The following is a 21,803-nucleotide window of genomic DNA, read 5'->3' as shown; positions in this document are numbered from 1 at the left end:
TCAGTTTTACAATAGCTGCCTAAGTAATTACCTGGCCATTTCATGAATTATGGCAATATCCACACATACTTCTGGTCCTGGTCATTACTGTTTTGAAATGTGGAGTCTAAACCGATTGCCTCTGTCCCTCTGTATTAGTGCATAGACTGTTCTTTTTTTAAGTGGATTGAAGAGAACCAAAGCGTATAATAAAATTGCTAATTTTGAATTTTAGGTATATAAATAGAAAACTGCATAATCTCAAAGTCATGCTTAGTAAACACATGCTCATCAAAGGATTACAATATCCTGTGTATAACCTTTGAACAGATTCCGTTCAAAATCTTCAGTCAATTTCATCTTTGTCAACTAAAGAAGATTATAAAGAGACACAGAAGATCCAAAAGAGGTTCCACAAATATTATTTGCTGAAGTGTTGAGTTTTAAAATGTGGGTTCTTTTATTCTCTTCAAAAGTTGGCAAAATCTTTCCTTTAGCTTATTTTTCCTATTCTTAATAATTTAGTCAGCACCAGGCATGGTGGCTCACATCTGTAATCCTAGCACTTTAGGAGGCCAAGGTGGGAAGATTGCTTGAGCCAGGAGTTTAAGACCAGTTAGGCAACATAGTGAGAATCCATCTCTACAAAATATAAAAAGTTAGCTGGGCATGGTGGCATGCACCTGTAGTCCCAGCTACTTGGAGGCTGAGGTGAGAGGATCACTTGAGCAAAAGGGGTTGAGGCTGCAGTGAGCCATATAGCACCACTACACTCCAGCCTGGGCAACCGAATGAGACCCTGTATCAAAATAATAATAATAATTTAATATTTATTTTCAGGGTAACTACTGTCATATAGCAATTATATAAAAAGTATAATCCATTTTAGAAGAGGTATCTATCAGTCAGTTAAATATTTATTGAACATCTACATCTAAGTTATTTTTCTAGGTGCTAGGGATATTGTGGTAAGCAAGATAGACAGAATGCCTTAGGAGCTTTTTTTTTTTCTGAGATGGAGTCTCACTCTGTCACCGAGGCTGGAGTGCAGTGGCACAGTCTCAGCTCACTGCAACCTCCACCTCCCAGATTCAAGCGATTCTCCTGCCTCAGCCTCCCGAGTAGCTGGGATTACAGGCGCCTGCCACCACGCCCGGCTAATTTTTTTATTTTTAGTAGAGACAAGGTTTCACCATGTTGGCCAAGCTGGTCTCAAACTCCTGACGTCAGGTGATCCACCCGCCTGGGCCTTCAAAAGTGCTGGGATTACATGTGTGAGCCACCGCACCCAGCCAAGGAGCTTACATTCTTATTGTGGAATGTGTATAATAAAAACAAAAACAAGTAAATAAATAAGGTACTGACAAGTGCAGTGAAAGCATATGTAATAGCAATATTTAGTAGAGAATGGCTAGGGCATGCTGTCTTTAGTAGAGAATGGCTAGGGCATGCTGGAGTGATTGGGAAAAGCCTCCCTGAAAAGATGGCATTTTGAATTGGAAGCTGATGAGAGGAAGCAATTGTGTGAGAATCTAGGCAAAAAGCATTCAAAGAGAAAGGACAGTGAATGCAAATGCCCAAAGAGGGGAGCTTGAGGAACCTGATTGCTTTCATATGTGGCTTATGAAAATCTGTCTTATTACTTTAGTAACACCATATACATTTTTAAATGTTAGATATTAGTAGTACAACCCACCCACTATGAAGAACTTCTTGATTACTGGTAGCTAAACCATATCATGTCAGCCTGTTGGAAAAAATGCTAGGCTGAAGTGAAAGCCCCAGCCTCACTTTTTCTTGTGCTATAGTGTGTGGCTTTGAGTAGGTGATTTTTTTTCATTGACTTGCTTTAACTGCATTATACAGGTTCAAGAAAAGTATCTCTGTCCTACCTGCATCACAGATTTAATGAAGATAAAGTAGAATTGAACTAATTAACCTGGTAATCTAACACTGAATGATGCTCTGATGTATCCGTTGAACATAGAGAAGGTTCTCAAGTCCTTGATTTATTTCATTTGATCTGAGACAAGTACCCCATTACTTGTCATTGCTGTAACATAGCATTGTAATTCAAAAATTTCCTGGAAGATTGCTGTAGCTGTCCCATTGAGAGCATTGCCTCCAATGGGAAAATCATTGTTTAAGAGTTAGGGAGGACAGATTATCAACCAAGTGTAATAAGCAGTTTACGGCCAGGCATGGTGGCTCACACCTGTAATCCCAGTCCTTTGGGAGGCTGAGATGGGCAGATCACTTGAGGTCTGGAGTTTGAGATCAGCCTGGCCAATGTGGTGAAACTCCATCTCTACTAAAAATACAAAAATTAGCCAGGCATGGCAGTGCATGCCTATAATCCCAGCTAGTCAGGAAGCCAAGGCAGGAGAATCGCTTGAACCTGGGAGGCGGAGGTTGCAGTGAGCTGAGATTGTGCCACTGCACTCCAGCCTGGGCGACAGAGCAAGACCCTGTCTCAACAACAACAACAACAAAAAAAAAGTTTATATTTGTTTAACAGTCGTGGTCTATCTTGTGTTCCATAGCTTTCTTTTCTGCATGCCTCTGTCTTTTTCTCTCTCTCCATTTGTGTGTGAAGGGTCCCATCCGTTGTAGTAGTTAAGAGCATAAGCATTGGAGTAAAAGAACTTTAGGTTTGAGTTCCAGCTTTGCCATTTCTGAGCTGTATAAGCTGGACAAATTATTTAGGCTTTGTAAAATGGAGATTAATAATACTTTCATATCAGTTGGTCATAAGGATAAAATGAGTTCATGTATTGAAAGACAACACTGTATCTGACACATGGTAAATGTACAGTAAGTTAGTATTATTATATTCTCAAGTTCCTGCCCTTGAGTCTGACGGGGAAGATAAGACACACACACACACACACACACACACACACACACATTATTTAATCAGGTGTATCAGTCAGGATTCAACCAGAGAAGCAAAAGTGATATAAAGAGATTTATTGTAAGGAGTTGGTTTATACAGTTGTAGGAGCTGGCTGGACAAATCTAAAATCCATATGGAAGGCTATCAGGAAGGGCAGGCTGGTATTCTCGGGCGTTGGCTGAAGCTGCTGTCTACAGGCAACATTTTTTCATCAGGGAATCCTCAGTGGTGCTCTTAAGGCCCTTCAACTGGTAGAATCAGGCCCACCCAGACTATCTAGGATACTCTCTCTTAAAGTCAACTGATTATGAATTTTAATTACATCTGCAAAATACCCTCACAGCAACACGTAGATTGTTTGTTTTGATAACTGGGGACTATGGCCTAGCCAACCAAGTTGGCACATCAAAAGACCATCACATCAGGTTAAAATGATTTAATTTGCGTGGTAAATAGTTGTACCACAAAAATGTAAAGAAAGAAGGCATCTATGAATAGAGAGATTATTTTAGATAGAATAGTGAGGAAAGGCTTCACAGAGGAGGTAGAACTTCTACAGGGCCTTCAAGGCCGGGCGCAGTGGCTCACGCCTGTAATCCCAGCACTTTGGGAGGCCAAGGTGGTTGGATCACCTGAGGTCAGGAGTTCAAGACCATCCTGGCCAACATGATGAAAACCCATGTCTACTAAAAATACAAGAATTAGCCAGACTTGGTGGCACATGCCTATAATCCCAGCTACTCGGGAGGCTGAGGCAGGAGAATCACTTGAACCCAGGAGGCAGAGGTTGCAGTGAGCTGAGATTGTGCCATTCCACTCCAGCCTGGGCAACAAGAGAGAAACTCCGTCTCAAAAAAAAAAAAAAGAACTTCTACAGTGCTTATGGAATAGAAAGGATTTGGAAAGATACGAGTTTCTTTTTCCTTCTAATTATAAACCAGGCTTACCTTAGCACTTTAATCCAAAGAATAAGATGCTGATCAACACTAGACCAGAGAATTCCCAGAACCATGTGTTAGTAGACACTGAACCACAGCCTTGGTTGGGGCTTTTAATTGCCTATAAATTAATATATTTTTCTCTTTTGTCTTTTAATCAAGTATATCATTTCAACATTGGAAATCACTATAGAATATTAGTATTATTTTCTTGACATGTTTTCTCTAACCAATGGATAATGTTTGTTGAAAGATTTAGGATAATGCTATAAGGTAGGAACCAGAGCTGAGATTAATTTTGCACACTGTACATTAGTTTACAATTTGAATTCAAGTTTACTCTTTTCAGTTTTAGTAAAAATATGAAACTTTCCACTGTCCTCATCCATCATTTAGGGCTTGACTCTAGTGAGATGGATAATAGGCTTTTAAAACTCCAAGAAGGGAAATGGAGGGTGAATGGTACACCCAGAAAAGCCAGTGTTAATTTATGAAAGTTGCAGGAAATGAGAACTGTCTAAAAATGAGAGCAACAACTAACCCTAATTAGATGTGCTTGGAAAAATCCATTTTTTTTCAGTTGTGCTTTTTTCTTTTTCCATCAAGCTAATTATATAATGTGGTGGAGGAGGGGTTACTTTTTTTGTTTTGTTTGGAGACAGGATCCCTCTCTGCCACCCAGGCTGCAGTGTAGTGGCACGATCATAGCTCACTGCAGCCTTGAATTCCTGGGCTCCAGGGATCCTCCCACCTCAGCCTCATGAGTAGCTGAGACTACAGGCATGAGCCACCATGCCCAGCTAATTTTTAAAATTTTTATTAGAGATGGGTTATCACTGTGTTGCCCAGGCTGATGTCCAACTCCTGCCTTTAAGCGATCCTCCTGCCTAGATATCCTGAGTAGCTGGGATTACAGGTGTGAGTCAATGTTCTTGGCTGCATAGTATGTTATATCTTTTTTTTTTTTTTTTTGAAACGGAGTCTCACTCTGTCATCCAGGCTGGGCGCAATCTCAGCTCATTGCAACCTCCGCCTCCTGGGTTCAAGCAATTCTCTTGCCTCAGCCTCCTGAGTAGCTGGGATTACAGGCACTACAGCACCATGCCCAGCTAATTTTTTTGTATTTTTAGTAGAGACAGGATTTTGCCATGTTGGCCAGGCTGGTCTCAAACTCCTGATCTCAGGTAATCTGCCCACCTTGGCCTTCCAGAGTGCTAGGATTATAGGCATGTGCCACTGTGCCTGGCCTTGTTATATCTTTTTTTTTACATTTTCTCTGATTATAGAAATCACTAATTTGTTCATTATTTCAGCAAATCCTATTTGGTGTCTACCCACAAAGAAATTTTACAGTTTGACTTTGTGGGTAAGATTCTCTTGACACAGTGCATTTTGTTTGTTGGGTTCTTTCATAGAGGGAAGAAAAGAGGCAGAGAAGAATATTTCCCTTCTATACATTTCTCAGGACCACATTGTTTAATATTGATCTCTTCTGACATATTCCTCTATGCAAGCAAGTTCTAAGTTTCTACCTGGGTAATAATGAGGAATTACTCACTATATTACTCTAGCAAACTTTGGGGCTATTATATGAGCACATCCTTTAAATGGAAGTATTAAAAAATAAAAGGGCCTCTAAATGTTATTACAGTCTCTTTGAAATTTGATTTCTTAGGTAATGGCTTATTGCTTAAAGCAACTTACATAAGATATACTAAATGTAAGATATTTGGAACCATGTTTTCAATTAGATAATGATATATAGCTAACTGTATTTCATTTAGCTTTGCCTTTGCTTAGGATCAATTATTATTTAACTTGAAAAGTTGATTTTCTGCCATTATCCTGTGTTTTTAAAATATACCAAACCAGTCCTACTTGGAACACACTGCGTTTTTTTGTTTTTGTTTTTTGGTTTTTTGGTTTTTTTGAGATGGAGTCTCGCTGTGTTACCCATGCTGGAGTGCAGTGGCACATCTCAGCTCACTGCAGTCTTCACCTCCTGGGTTCAAGAGATTCTCCTGCCTCAGCCTCCCGAGTAGCTGGGATTATAGGCATGTGCCACCACGCCCAGCTAATTGTTTTGTATTTTTAGTAGAGACGGGGTTTCACCATGTTGACCAGGCTGGCCTCGAACTCCTGATTGACCTCAAGTGATCCTCTCACCTTGGCCTCCCAAAGTGCTGAGATTATAGGTGTGAGCCACCACACCTGGCCGGAACACACTGTTTTAAAGTAAAAGCTTTTTTCCTTTTAAGAAAAATATAGCCCTTTTCCTTTTATACCAACTTAAGTCTTTATGAACTTATAAAAAATTTATTAAACAGATTTATTTGAAATCTTAACACACATAAACCCTAGTCTAAGGAAATCTCTATTTTATTTTAATTTTTGTGGGTTTTTTTTTTTTTTTTTTTTTTTTTTTGTAGAGACAGGGGTCTTTCTATGTTGCCCAGCCTAGTCTTGAGCTCTTAGCTTCAAATGATTTCCCCCGCCTCAGCCTCCCAAAGTGCTGGGATTGTAGGCATGAGCCACCACTGCCCGGCCAATCTTAAATCATAGTAGCACTTCTGGTGGCCTTCATGTCTTATGCTACACTGTCTTATATTTTGTGGTATTTGTTGTAATCCTGGGACAGGCAGTATCACTGTTAGGATTAGCTCATTCCTGTGAAGCAAGAAAGAGACTAAGGGTTAAAGCCAACTTAGAAAAGACAAGCCAGCAATAAAACATTTTATTTTAGTTAAATATTTATTGTCTGCTTACTGCACTGTGCTTGAGCCTGGGGATACAGAGATGAGAGGTATCCCTGCCTTGAGGATGCATACAGACTAGTAGAAGATATGGAAAAATAGGAGGAGCACATAAGTGAGACTGGGATTAGGGTTGCTAGATGTAGCAAATACAAATAAGGATGCTCAGTTACATTTGAATTTAAAATAAACTAGGACTACCTAGTTTATTATATATACCTAGTATATCCCAAATATTGCCAATAAACAACAATAATTTTTCAGCATAAGTATATCCTAAGCAATATTTTGCTTGGAAACCCTAACGAATACGGTCCCAGAAGACTTTCTGGAAAAGGTTACATCTGAGCTGAATTTGATGAATGAACATTGCAGACAGAAGGAGGCATGTGCAAAGCTACAAACATGAGAAATAATGCTACATTCCAGGCATAGCATAGCTAAAGCAGAGAAGATGAACGGCAGTTTGCAGAGGTGAAGGAAACAAGGTCAAGCTCATAACAGACCTTGTATATAATGGTAAGGAGTTTGCCTTTTACCTTCAGAGCAGTAGAGAGTCAGTAGAAGTTTTTAAGCAGAGAAGTGACTGATCCGATTTATGTTTTAGAAAAATTTTGCTACTTGTAGTAGAGAGGGTGGATTAGATAGGAGACAGCACAAGCAGGGGGATTTGTTTTATGGCAGTTATAATAATCCAGGCACAAAGTGATGAGGGTTTGAACTATGGCATTGACAGTGGGAATGGAAGGGATGAAACAGCCTCAAAGGATATGAAGGAAATAATTTGATTGCCAGCAACTGGCGACCCGTTGAGTTTGAGAAAATGGGGAAGAACAAGAAACTTAGGACAACTCACTGCTTCCTCCCTCAGTGCCTAGGTGGTTGATGGCACCTTCCCCTGAGGCAGGCCATCAAGGAGGACAACCTTGGGACAGAGGAGGGCAGGGTGTGATGGGTTCAGTCTTTGATAGATTGAGTGTGAATTGCTTTCAGATTATCAAAATCGAGACAAGAGATGTTCAGGTAGCACTTGGATATTTAATTCATGAAAAAGGCCTAGGCTGGGATACAGCCAGGATTCCTCAGAGCTGTGGGAATGTCACTGATGATGGTGTACAGAGAACACAAGGGAAATGGAACAAAACCCTGGAAAACACTAATACTTAAGATGGTGAGAAAGGAAGAGAATTCCATAAAGAACACTCATAAAGAGTTGCCAGACAGGTGGTTCGCTTGAGCTCGGGTGCAAGATCAGCCTGAGCGATATGGCGAAACCTTGTCTCTACAAAAAATACAAAACTTAGCCGAGTGTGGCAGTGCGTGCCTATAGTCCCAGCTACTTGGGAGGCTGAGGTGGGAGGATCACCTGAGCCCAGGGAGGTCAAGGCTACAGTGAGGCGTGATAACGCCACTGCACTCCAGACTGGGCGGCAGAGTGAGACCCTGTCTCAAAAAAGATTAAAAAGAGTTGCTAGAGAAAGAGGAGGAAAACATGAAGAGAGAAGCCGTAGGAAAGAGTTGAAAACAGTGTGGTCAACCAGGACAAATGCTGAAGGAGGTTAAATAATCTAAGGACTAAAATTTGCAAGTCGGAGATCATTGTTAAAACTGTTATGAGTATTGGCTGAGCGCAGCAGCTCACGCCTGTAATCCCAGCACACTGGGAGGCCCAGTAGCTGGGACTAAGGTGCACATCACCACACCTGGCTATTTTTTTTTTTTTTTGTATTTTTAGTAGAAATGGGGTTTCACCATGTTGGCCAGGCTGGTCTCGAACTCCTGACCTCAGGTGATCCACCTGCCTCAGCCTCCCAAAGTGCTGGGATTATAGGTGTGAGCCACTGTGTCCAGCCCCCAAGTCTGCCTTTTTAAGTGCTCTATCAACTTGCATGAAAGATTTAGTCAAGGCAAAAGCAATGATACTTCAAAGTAAGTGGGTGGATCACTTGAGGCCAAGAGTTAGAGACCAGCCTGGGCAACAAGACAAAAACCCGTCTCTACTAGAAATACAAAACTTAGCCATGCCTGGTTGTTCTTGCCTGCAATCCCAGCTACCCGGGAGGCTGAGGCACAAGAATTGCCGGAACCCAGGAGGCAGAGGTTGCAGTGAGCCGAGATCACACCATTGCACTCCAGCCTGGGTGACAGAGTGAGACCCTGTCTCAAAAAATAAAAGAAAAAAAGAAAGAGAGAATAGAAAAACTATTAATATATGATTATCTAAATAGATTCATTTGACAAAATTCAATCAATTCTTAGCAAACTAAGAATAGGAGGGAACTTTCTCAACCTGATAAAAGACATTTATGAGAAACCCACAGCCATCATCATATATAATGGTGAAAGTCTGAATATATAATCACTGATATTAGGATCAAAGCAAGGATATGTACATTGTCATTTCTATTCCACATATTACTGAATATCCTAGTCACTGTAACAAGTCAAGAAAAAAATAAAAGACATAGAGATTGGGAAGGAGGGAGGGAAGGAACAGAATCCACCGATGTTTGATATAAGTGAGGATTAAGTACCCCCATACAACCTTATTACTAGGTTGTAATGAAAGCAATTTCTGCTAGACATGTAGACATTTATTCAGTCATAAAACATTTTATTTGCAATAAATAAATTTATTTTCAAGCAATCATGAAACATTTCATATAATCTGTCTGTAAACTTATTAAACTTCTAACTCTGCCTTTTATTTTTCTGTGTTTTTGAGATGCAGTCTCGCTCTGTCACCCAGGCTGAAGTGCAGTGGTACAATCTCGGCCCACTACAACCTCCTCCTCCTGGGTTCAAGCGATTCTCCTGTCTCAGCCACCCCAGTAGCTGGGACTAAGGTGCACACCACCACACCTGGCTATTTTTTTGTGTGTGTATTTTTAGTAGAAATGGGGTTTCACCGTGTTGGCCAGGCTGGTCTCGAACTCCTGACCTCAGGTGATCCACCTGCCTCAGCCTCCCAAAGTGCTGGGATTATAGGTGTGAGCCACTGTGTCCGGCCCCAAGTCTGCCTTTTTAAGTGCTCTATCAACTTGCATGAAAGATTTAGTCAAGGCAAAAGCAATGATACTTCAAAGGCAGGCTTGTGTTTCCTTATAATTAGCATTAGGCCACTAGAAATTCTGAACCAATAATTCTCAATACGTGGTCTCTTAGGCCAGCATGGGCACTTAAAATTAATGCATATTTTCAGCCTAATCCAAGACCTACTGAGTCCAGAAACTCTGAGACACGTCCAGCAAACTGTGTTTTAATCAGCCCTCCGTGCAATCTGAAGCTCTCTAAAGTTTGAGAACCTCTAACTGTAAAACTGTTAGCTCCAGGTACCTCCCTAAGGGTAAAGATTATAGCCTCAACTAGTTCTTAAACCCTCTTCATTAAAAGGTATGGAATATCTCATATTTTAGCCAATCCACATATCTTAGATACCTTTAATTTTACCAATTATCATTCATTTGTAATATTTATCCATCCATTTATCATGCTATTTAACAAACCACAGGCCGGGTGCAGTGGCTCATGCCTGTAATCTCAGCACTTTGGGAGACCGAGGCAGGCAGATTGCTTGAGGCCAGTAGCTTGAGACCAGCCTTAGCAACAAATTGACACACCGTCTCTACTAAAAATAAAAAATTAGCCAGGGTGGTGGCATGCACCTGTAATCCTAGCTCCTTAGGAAGCGGAGGTGGGAGGATTGCTTGAGCCAGGAGTTCAAGGCTGCAGTGAGCTGTGATCATGCCACTGCACTTCCAGCCTGGGCGACAGAGTGAGACCCTGTCTGAAGAGAAAACCACAGATTTCACCAATAAAAGCCAGATTTCCTAATTAACAAAAATCTCAGAAATTGACCAATCTTGATCAAAGTAAGGAGATAAGGAATATAGAAGAGCTTGGAGTAGCTGCCTCGAGCATTGGCTTCCTGATTACAGCTCTAGCCAAGCACCTGTGCATTCCTGATTTGGATATGAGAGACATCTGGACTATAACTATAACACACATATATTAAACTGTGTGTGCTGAGGAATTTTAAAATAAATTGCAAACTCTATTATAACCAAAGGAAGGAAAGAGTGGAGAGGATGTGTGTGTTGCGGGGAGGGGAGAGAGATTTGAGCACTTTTAATGGCTGAGAGAGAGGATGAGAATGCAAACATGAAGTGCAAATCTAGAAAATGGTGAAGATTTAATATCGTTGATACGGGGAACGGGAGAGGGTGTTGACGAGAGAGACGTGGAAGATTTTCAGGCATTGTTAAGAACCCAACTCTGCTATTTTTTTCCTTAGGAAAAATTGATGAGTTTGTCTGACATACATTTTTAGAACACAAATCTTAGAAAATTACCTAAAACCTAGTAGTATACATCTGTTCATCGTTATTGCCCCCTTGTGGTACAGTTTCCATAGTGAAATTATTCATTCAACTCGGGTGGATTTCGTCAAATAAGACTAAAGAGTGCCATCTCCTGGTATGATGAGGTATGTGCAGGCATTTAGGAGAATCACCGGAGTAAAGAAAAATCTTAGGACAAGAAAAACCTTTGATGTTTTCGCTGATTATCCTATGGTAAAGTGGAACATTCTCTATAATTTCTGTGTCTTTTTATTTAGAATATCGTTTTACTGACAGTAATTACAGTTTGTGTGTGTGGCTGTGCCTGAAAAACAACAAAACAAAACAATACAGTACGTGGCCAACCATCCTTTCTATACAAGCATGTGGGAAATTTGCTTTTGGTTTGTGATGGAAGCCACAAGTGGAAGAGCCTGCTCATTGTAACTACTTCTTTGATGAAGGGTTGGCTTGAGGTTTTTTCTCAGAACTAGAATTTGTCTTGTAGCTGAATGCCAGACTAGTCTTTACTGCTTCCCAATAAGTTTACTAATGAGCTACCTGGTTTGTGCTTTTTTTAAAAAAAATGTATTAAATATTATAGAAAAGTATGCAGTTTAATCCTCAATGAGATTTTAAAGCCAAAACCACTATTTATGTTGGTTATTTAATAAACATTTACTGAACACTTAAATACCAAACTGTGCTGTGTGCTAGAGAGGAGGGGAGGTTTGAAGATGAATGTAACCAAGTATCTGCTTTCAAATCATCCAGCTTTCCACAAGGGAAGATAACATGGGCACAAATAATGTTAGATTTGAGAATATACAGAAAGAAGGGAGGAAGAAAATAGTCTCAGGAAAGAAATATAAACTCCCAAGATGATTTATTGAAAGATGGTTGTGGAAAGAATCATGTTTAAATCCTGACATTGAACAGAGTTAAGATGAAGTGTTTCTTAAGATTCAGGAGCACAAGATCAGGACAGTGGAAAGATATCACTCTTTAAGTCCGATCCCATGAATTGTTCATGATAGAGTGCCCTACTTCTGGATAAAAACCCAGCATACGCTTCATTCATTCATCCATTTGGCAAGTGCTTTTTTATCTGTATTTGATTATGCATCAGGCATTGTACAAAGTCCTTAGGAAACAAGGATGAAAGTCCTAGCCCTGTTGTGAGTTGCTTGTGTGGAGGGAATGACCAGAGACACCTTTAGTGGGTGGACTCGGGAGGGGTATCTGACACAGTTGGTGCTAAACCTGCTCTGTATGCTCCTCTCCAACATAAATAATCCTGGTTCTGTTACTTTAGTGGTTAAAAGAACAGGCTCTGGAGGCAGACTATCTGGGCTCAGGTTCCAACTCTGCCATTAACCTGCTGTCTGTAAATTTCTTACCCTCTTCTTAACCTCTCTTGCCTCGGTTTCTTTATCAACAAAATGGAGATAATGGTGATACCTATTCCATAGGGAGATTTTGAGAATTTAAGATATATACATGCAAATCTCATAGAACAGTATTGGCATATAAAAAACAATATGACAGCTGGGCACGGTGGCTCACTCCTGTAATCCCAGCACTTTGGGAGGCCAAGGCAGGCAGATCACCTGAGGTCAGGAGTTCCAGACCAGCCTAGCTAACATGGTGAAACCCCATCTCTACTAAAAATACAAAAATTAGCTGGGTGTGGTGGCAGGTTCCTATAATCCCAGCTACTCGGGAGACTGAGGCAGGAGAATCACTTGAACCGGGGAGGCAGAGGTTGCAGTAAGCCAAGACCATGGCACTGCACTCCAGCCTGGGTGACAAAAGTGAAACTCCATCTCAGAAAAAAAAAAAAATAAAATAAACACTGTGTATCTACCACCTTCTTAACAAATCTTAACCTTGCCATATTTGCTTCATTTTTAAAAAGAAGTAAAACATTACAGGTATAGTTGAAGCTCTCTTATCCTGCCTGATATTCTCCTTCCTCCCTCTTTAGAGGAACCATCATCTTGAATTTGGTATGAGTTTTTGCCAAGATGTTTTTCTACTTTCACTGCATGTGGCAGGGGTACATAAATACTATGTTTATGTTTGCATATATCTAAACTTTAATAAATGGTACTAAACTGCTCACGTTATTCTGAAATTGTTTCTATTTCACATTATGTTGTTAAGTCTGGGCCTAATTATTTCATTTTAATGACTGCAAAGTATTTCATACTATGAATATACCACTTTATTCAACCATTCTCCTGTTGAGGGGCATTAACGTTCTTATCAATTTTCCACTCTCACAAACTGCATCTGGATGGCAAATCTTCCAGTACTGCACCTAGATGGCATGCTGCAGTCCTTCTAAGACTGTACCCTGGCCTGCATCGCATCTTTTCTTGTCTTTTCTCTTCTTTTCCTTTTCTTTTTTTCCTTCCTTAAAACTAATCTCTCAAGACCAGGCGCAGTGGTTCACGCCTGTAATCCCAGCACTTTGGGAGGCCAAGGTGGGTGGATCACCTGAGGTCAAAAGTTCGAGCCCGGCCTGACCAACATGGAAAAACCCAATCTCTACTAAAAATACAAAATTAGCTGGGCGTGGTGGTGGACACCTGTAATCCCAGCTACTTGGGAGGCCGAGGCAGGAGAATCGCTTGATCCTAGGAGGTGGAGGTTGCAGTGAGCCGAGATCGCGCCATTGCACTCCAGCCTGGGCAACAAGAGCGAAACTCCATCTCAAAAAATAATAATAATAATAATAAATAATAAATAAACTAATCTCTTATAGAGTTATTGGCCTGCTTTCTTTGGAAGGAAACATTTTTGGCTATTGATTCAATTTTTTATATGTATTAATCTAATTCAGCTTTTTTGTTTGTTACTGCATGACTATTATGTGTATTTTTCTAGAAAAATTGTTTATTTCAAATGTATTACCATAAATTGTTTCTATTTTTTGCCATCACTACTCTTTTCTTTCCTAATAATGTTTATTTGTTTCTCCTCTTTTTCTCATAATCAGTCTTGCTAAAGGTGTATCTTTTTTGGTAAAGTTTTCAAGAACTACCTTTTTATTTTTATTTATTTATTTATTTTGAGACAGGGTCTCACTCTGTCACTCAGGCTGGAGTGCAGTGGCACAATCACATTTCACTGCAGCCTTGACCTCCAGGGCTCAAGCCATCCTCCCACCTCAGCCTCCCGAGTAGCTAGGACACAGGTGTGCATCCACACCTGGCTAATTTTTGTATTTTTTGTAGAGACAAGGTTTTGCCATGTTGCCCAGTCTGGTCTGGAACTCCTGGACTCAAGTGATTCACCCTCCTCAGCCTCCCAAAGTGCTGGGGATTATAGATGTGAGCCACCACACCTGGCCTGATTTTTTTCCCATTCATTTCTTCATTTATTATTTCTTTTCTCCTACTTCTTTTGAGAGTTTATTTTCATCATTGTTGGGTTTTCTTTTTTTTTTTCTTAGAGACAGTCTCACTTTGTTGCCCAGGCTGGAGTACAGTGGCATGATCATGGCAGCCTCAACCTCATGGGTTCAAGGGATCCTCCTTCCTCACCCTCTTGAGTAGCTGGGACTACAGGCACACACCACCATGCTTGGCTAATTTAAAAAAAAAAAATTGTTTAGAGATGAGGTCTCACTATGTTGCCTAGGCTGGTCTTAAACTTCTGGCCTTAAGCAGTCCTCCTGCCTTGATCTCCCAAAGTGCTGGGATTACAGTTGTGAGCCACTGAGCTGGTCTGTTGGGTTTTTTTGTTTGTTTGTTTGGTTGGTTGGTTGGTTTTTTAAGTCTCTTTAGTTGAGCGATTATTTATATTCAGTATCTTGGTTTTTTCATCATTGCGTTTAAATTTGGAAATTGCTATAATTTTCACTCTAAGAACTGCTTTGGCTGCCTCCCACAAGTTTTGATATGTATACTTGTATTGTTGTTCACTTCTAAATATTTCTGCATTTCCATGGTAATTTCTACTTTAACCCACAAATTATTTAGGAATGTACTTTTTAGTTTCCAAACATATGTTTGTTTATTTGTTTTACTTTTTACTTTTTAAAAAAATGGTACAGCTTTTTGGTCATTTTTTTTTCTCTTTTCTTTTGCAGTGGGCCATGTTTGAGCTATGGGACTTCAACTTGACTTTATTTCTTCCACTTATTTTTTATTTATTTGTGGTCAGAGAATGTGGTCTATATGATATAACTTCCTTGGAAACCCTAAACCATACCTACAGCAACTTTCACTCAAGTTCTTCCTAATGAGGCCTCAGACTTCCCATCACCTTTGCATCAAGGAAGAAACAGGCCAATGAAATTGCTGGCCATCTGCTACCAAGCAGATATGCATAACAGATGGTTCTGCATTTTCTAAAATATCCCCAGAGGTTGACCAGATGGAAGAAAGGCATTGGGCCTCTCCCAAGTGGCCTCCCAAACTTGAGTTTAAGAACTAGATTGCTTTGCTCCTCTCCTGAAGATGAAACTTAATATTCTTAGCTACAGACAGATCTGAAAGAGAAACCAGGTCATAGCCAAGGGCTTGTCCAGGAACTTCTCCACTACTACTAGCTGAAGGGCAACAGCGCCTTGGTGTTGACACTTAACTCTGCACATGGGCAGGGCTCTTGATCTCTATCAGGACTGCCCTTTTCCTTAAAGCAAACTGTAAGGAGTGTTGGTAGGAGGGTACAGGAGGCAGGCCTGAGGAGCCTGTGCCATTCTGAGCAATATACAATAGTCATTAGGAGAGTGGGCTCTGGAGCCAAACTGACTGGGTTGGAATCCTGGCTTTATTATTTTGTAGTTGTGAACAAATTACTTAACAGATGTTTCTGTTTCTGTTTTCTTATCTTTTAATGGATATTAGTTTCCACCTCCCAGGGTTGTTGTCATGGTAATAAATGTATAGTGCTAGGAACAATGCCTGACACATAAGAAGCACCTACTATCAGGTATTATATAAACAGTTTTTATTGGCAGGCACAGTGGCTCATGCCTGTAGATCTAGCAGTTTGGGAGGCTGAGGTGGGAAGCTTGCATGAGCCCAGGAATTTGAAACCAGCCTGGGCAACAAAGTGAAACCCCATCTCTACAAAAAATTAAAAAATTAACCAGGCATAGTGGCACATTCTTGTAGTCCCAGCTACTCTGGAGACTGAGGCAAGAGGATCACTTGAGCCTGGGAGGTCGAGGCTGTGGGGAGCCATGATCGTGCCATTGCACTCCAGTCTGGGCAACAGAGTGAGACTCTGTCTCAAAAAAAAATTTAAAAATCAGTTTCTATTAATTCAATTACCTGAGCTGTTTTCATTCCAGTCCATTTCAACTGGCTTTCATGTTCCATTTCTCCATTCATCTCTTTGTTGGCTGAAATTCCTTCTCTAATCATTTCTTCAAGAGATGTTCATGGAAATTATATTTTCTGAACCTTATGTGTTCAAAAACATTTGGTGCCTACTGAAAGAAAGTTCAGCTACGTAAAATAATAATAGCTATGACTGAACACTTATTAAAGTCACAGGTGATCTATACTTATACTATTTAATCCTCATAATAATGCTGTAAATTAAGACCTATTAACATCCTCTTCACAGATGAGACTATTAGGACTCAGGCGAGTCTCACTTCCTTTCCCAAAGCCTCCGCTGGCATTGCACCACTGTTGTCTACTATTGAATGTGGCTATGGAGAAATCTGGGGCCAATCTGATTGGTTTCCCCTTAAAGGTGCCTTGAGCTTTTTGCCTGGATACTCAAAGGATAACTTATTTTTGAAGTCCAGTGAACCTCAGTGGGATATGTCACAGGGGTCATTCTTGTCAGTTTTTCTTGGGACATTCATTGTATGTCCTTTCAATCTGTAGATTAAAGTGTTTTAATTTATGTGAAGTTTCCCTTGAATTCTACTTTGAATATTTTTTCTTTTCCACTTGTTCCCATTCTCCTTCATATGGACATGGTGGATATACTTTGTCTTTTGTATCTATACATTTATCTTAAATTCATTTATTTTATTTATTTTTAAATTTCCATTTCATTTTGCTTGCATTTCTCACCTTGTCCTCCAAAGTTTTTTTTTGTTATTGTTGTTGTTGTTGTTTTAAGACAGGGTCTCACTCTGTCACCCAGGCTGGAGTACAGTGGTGTGATCTTGGCTCACTGCAACCTCTGCCTCCTGGGCTCAAGCGATCCTCCTACCTCAGCCTCCCAAGGAGCTAGTACTACATGTATGTGCCCCCCCAACCCAGCTAATTCTTTTGTATTATTTGTAGAGATGGGGTCTTTCTGTATTGCCCAGGCTGCTCTCGAACTCCTGAGCTCAAGCGATCTGCCTGCCCAGCCTCCCAAAGTGCTGTTGTTACAGGGATGAGCCACCACGCCTGGCCTAGTCCTCCTAAATCTTACCGTGTTTTATCCCTGTCTGTCTTTCCCCTCATTTATAATGTGGCTTTTATTTCTAGATGTTTTATTTTCCTTCCTGTCTGAGTTCTGTTAGCTTATTTTAAACTTCCTTCTATTGCCTCATCATTTCTTCTGCTTTGAAGTCTTATTTTAAACTGGTTCAGTAAGTCCTTTAAATTCATAACAATATGTTTGGTCTGTTTCATAGCAACATTCTTCTAGAAATTTTTTTCTTTTTTTTTGAGACGGAGATTCACTCTTCTTGCCCAGGCTGGAGTGCAATGGTGTGATCTCGGCTCACTGCAACCTCCGCCCCCCCGGATTCAAGCGACTCTTCCACCGCAGCCTCCTGAATACCTGGGATTACAGGCATGCACCACCACGCCCAGCTAATTTTGTATTTTTAGTAGAGGCAGGGTTTCTCCATGTTGGTCAGGCTCGTCTCGAACTCCTGACCTCAGGTGATCTACCCGCCTCGGCCTCCCAAAGTGCTGGGATTATAGGCGTGAGCCACTGCACCCTGCCTAGAAAATTTTTTTTATCTGACATTTGCTTTTCCTATTCCATTCTTCCTAATTCTTGTAGATTTGCTGTATAGATCTTTTGCTTGTTTGGTTTTGATTATTACTCATTACTGAGTGAAATGAGGTCTCTCCTTCAGCCAGCCATGTGCGGGAAGCAACTGGGCAGTGAACTGAGCTGGTAGTGAAGCTGCTTGTGGCCCTCTCTCCCAACCATAGTTCATCAACAGACTGCCTCCAGCAAAGAGAACATTTCTGAGGATTTTATCATTCAGGCCTGTCTTATCTTACTATTTCATGGTGCCAAATAGAGTTCTGTGCCCCTTAAACCTTTGTTGCAACCAGGATAATGGTTCTGCTCCACAGATGTACCACCTACTTGGTGCTCTGCCAACTTTGTCTGAGAGTGGGGACCACAGCAGGTGTTTAATCTCAGCATACTTCTAGGCTCTGGTGTAATCTTCACTGAATTTGGCAGGTCATCCTCATTTATTGTGCCTAGGGTTTCATTGGTACCATATTTTTTCAGAGAGTGGATGGGTTTTTTTCCCTTTCTTGTTTTTGGGTGATCTCAAGGATGACAACATGACAGAGGTAACTTTATTTTGTTATTCTAAACTTTATTTATTTTAAAACCAGAAGTTTTTTTTTTGTTTTTTTTTTGAGACAGGGTCTCACTCTCTCACCCAGGCTGGAGTGCAGTGGCATGATCTCGGCTCACCACAACCTCTGCCGTCCAGGCTCAAGTGATTCTTCTGCCTCAGCCTCCCAAGTAGCTGGGATTACAGGCGCCCGCAACCACGCCTGGCTAATTTTTGTATTTTAGTAGAGACGGGGTTTCACCATGTTAACCAGGCTGGTCTTGAACTTCTGACCTCAAATTATCCACCAGCCTTGGCCTCCCAAAGCGCTGGGATTACAAGCGTGAGCCACAGCGCCTGGCCTAAAACCGGAACCATTTTTAAAAATAGAGTGCCTCTATTCTTGGAAGGAGTAGGTAACATACCGCCTTAGACCATGTCAAGTAACATACCACCTTAAACCATGTCATGTGGGAAAAATAGTTTCAAAATTCTACGCACACCCCAACAGCAACAAGCTTTCTCATAATCATATAGGTATAAGTAACAGAGCTTAGATCAAATCCAGGTCTGTCTAAGTCCAAAGCCTCAGTTCTTTTTGTCATAGAACTTTCTCATAAAGGATATAGATATCTCTTTATGCTTCTTCTTATGAGTATTTTTCTATTAACTACTTTTTTATTTCTTGGTTTTTAGTGTGACAAGTACAAGACTGGAGTTATTGATGGGCCTGCATGTAACAGCCTTTGTGTTACAGAAACTCTTTACTTTGGAAAATGCTTATCCACCAAGCCCAACAATCAGGTATGGACATTATGAATACACATTCCAGAATTATAGTGTACTCTAATTTTACCAGAAATTAAAGGCATTATTAAAAGAATTCTTGAACCAAAGCTTTGAGACATTATATGTATTTCAATTTTGTATGCTTTGATTCATTCATTCAACAGACATTTATTTTATTTTAATTTTTTGAGACAGGATCTGTTGTCCAGGCTGGAGTACAGTGGTGAGATCTCTGCTCACTGCAACCTCCACTTCCCAGACTCAAGTGAGCCTCCCACCTCAGCCTCCCATGTAGCTGGGACTACAGGCTCACACAACCACACTTGGCTAATTTTTTGTATTTTTGTAGAAACAGAGTCCCGCCATGTTGCCCAGGCTGGTCTCGAACTCCTGAGCTCAAGCAGTCCACCCGCCTTGGCCTCTCAAAGTGCCGGGATTATAGATGTGAGCCACTGCACCTGGCCAGTCAACAAATATTTATTAATCTATCCCCAGTATATTCCAGACACTGTTTTGTTTTGTTTTTGTTTTTCTGTCAGCACTTGATCTTAGATGCTGTTTTAGTTACCAGGAATACAATGGTGATTGAGGCAACCTGGTGCGGTGGCTCACGCATGTAATCCCAACACTTTGGGAGACTGAGATCGGAGGACCACTTGAGCCCAGGAGTTTGAGACCAGCCTGGGCAATGTAGTGAGACCCTGTCTCTCCAAAAAAAAAAAAAGCCAGGTGTGGTGGCACACAGCTGTAGTTCTAGCTACTCAGGAGGCTGAAGTGGGAAGATTGCTTGAGCCCAGGAGGTCAAGGCTGCAGTGAGCTATGGTCCCACCACTGTGCTCCAGCCTGGGTGACAGAGTGAGTGAGTGTCTCAAAAATAAAAAATAAAAATAAAAAAATACAGACAGCCAGGCCCAGTGGCACACGCCTGTAAACCCAGCACTTCGGGAGGCCAACGTGGGTGGTTTGCTTTAGTCCAGGAGTTTGAGGCCTTCCTGAGCAACATAGCAAAACCCTGTCTCTACAAAAAATACATAAATTAGGTGGGTGGCCAGGCACGGTGGCGTACACCTGTAATCCCAGCACTTTGGGAGGCTGAGGCAGTAGGTCATTTGAGGCCAGGCACTCAAGACCAACCTGAGCAACACTGCCATACCCCATCTCTACTAAAAACACAAAAAATTAGCTGGGTGTGGTGGCACATGCCTGTAATCCCAGCTACTCCAGAGGCTGAGGCACAAGAAGCACTTGAACCTGGGAGGCAGAGGTTCCAGTGAGCCAAGATCTCACATCACTGCACTCCAGCCTGGACAACAGAGCGAGACTCTGTCTCAAAAAATATATGTATTAGCTGGGTGTGGTGGCACACACCTATGGTCCCAGCTACTCCGGAGGCTGAGGTGGGACGATCACTTGAGCCCAGGAGGTCAAGGCTGCAGTGAGCCATGTTCATGTCACTGTACTCCAGCCAGGGCGACAGAGTAAGACCCTGTCTCAAAAAAAAAAAAAAAAAAAACAGACAAGATTGCTTCCCTTATAGACCTTACATGATCCCAGAGGGACAGGAGATACAAACAGTTGATAAATAAATAAATAAATAAACAAAATAATTGTAGAATATGGTGTGTTCTGTAGGAGACACAGAGGGCAATTTGATAGAGAATGCAGTGTCGGGATGGCGACAAGTGCTTCAGAGGATGTGATCAGAGAAGACCTTTCTGAAATAATATTTGAACTTATCCCTTAATAAAGAATTCATAGGCATGGGCAAAGGACAGGATGAACTAAATCACAAAAGAACTGCAAACAGCTGATGAACATAATGAAAAAAATTCTACCTTTTCATCAGAGAAATAAGAATAAAACAATAGAATATCTAATTGGGGTAGAAGAAAATACAACAAAACATCTGGAGCAGTGGAAAATTGCATTTTAATATTCATCTTATGGTTCCTAAATTTTCCTATATAAATATGCGTTATTCTTATAGAAATTTAAAATTTTAAGTTGACAATATTAATCATGTTAAAGACAATTTCTAAAACAAAGTCCAACATTTGAGTGTCTCCTGCATGCCAGGCACTGTTTGAGGCACTGAGGGAGACAGATAAAGCCTTTGGCCTCATGTTCTAATGTGAGATGAGACAGATAGTAATGAGCTGATAAATAAATAAATATGATAATTTTAGACAATGCAAAAGGCTATGAGGATAATAAAACAGGGTTAGAGGTGACCTGGGGGTGGAAGAGGATCTCTTCTAGACTGGGGGTCAGGGAAGGCTTTCTAAATGCAATGTCTGATCTGAGACTTGAATGATGTAAAGGAGCCAGCCACGTGAAGATCTGGGAGAGTACATTCCAGGCAGAGCCAGCAGCAAGTGAAGCAAGTCAGGAAGCAGAAACAAGCATGATGGCTTCAACCTGTCACAGAAAGACCAGTGTAGCTGGGACTTTGAGAAATGGAGTACGTGGTACAAGATCAGGCTGGAGACAGGCGAGGCTAGCTCAAATGGAGCCCAACCGGCCACGGAAAGGACTTTGGACTTTAATTGATATGGGAATTTATTAGAGGGTTTGGAGCAAGGCAGTGAAATAATGTTTTGTTTGGATTAATAT

At 41.0% G+C, this 21,803-nt stretch overlaps 1 protein-coding gene across 3 annotated transcripts in view; it reads left to right on the top strand.

Moving 5' to 3' along the window:
- DIPK1A (divergent protein kinase domain 1A) overlaps window positions 1-21,803 on the top strand; it is a 126,731-nt gene that overhangs the window by 99,216 nt on the left and 5,712 nt on the right. For all 3 annotated transcript variants that reach the window (XM_063625512.1, XM_063625513.1, XM_063625514.1), the window contains one exon: window positions 19,098-19,205. In XM_063625512.1, the coding sequence (XP_063481582.1) occupies window positions 19,098-19,205 (108 nt within the window). The remainder of the gene's footprint in view (window positions 1-19,097; window positions 19,206-21,803) is intronic.

The sequence above is a fragment of the Symphalangus syndactylus genome, chromosome 12, assembly GCF_028878055.3.
Source record: "Symphalangus syndactylus isolate Jambi chromosome 12, NHGRI_mSymSyn1-v2.1_pri, whole genome shotgun sequence".
NCBI lineage: Eukaryota > Metazoa > Chordata > Mammalia > Primates > Hylobatidae > Symphalangus > Symphalangus syndactylus.
This window is presented reverse-complemented; position numbering and strand designations above follow the sequence as displayed.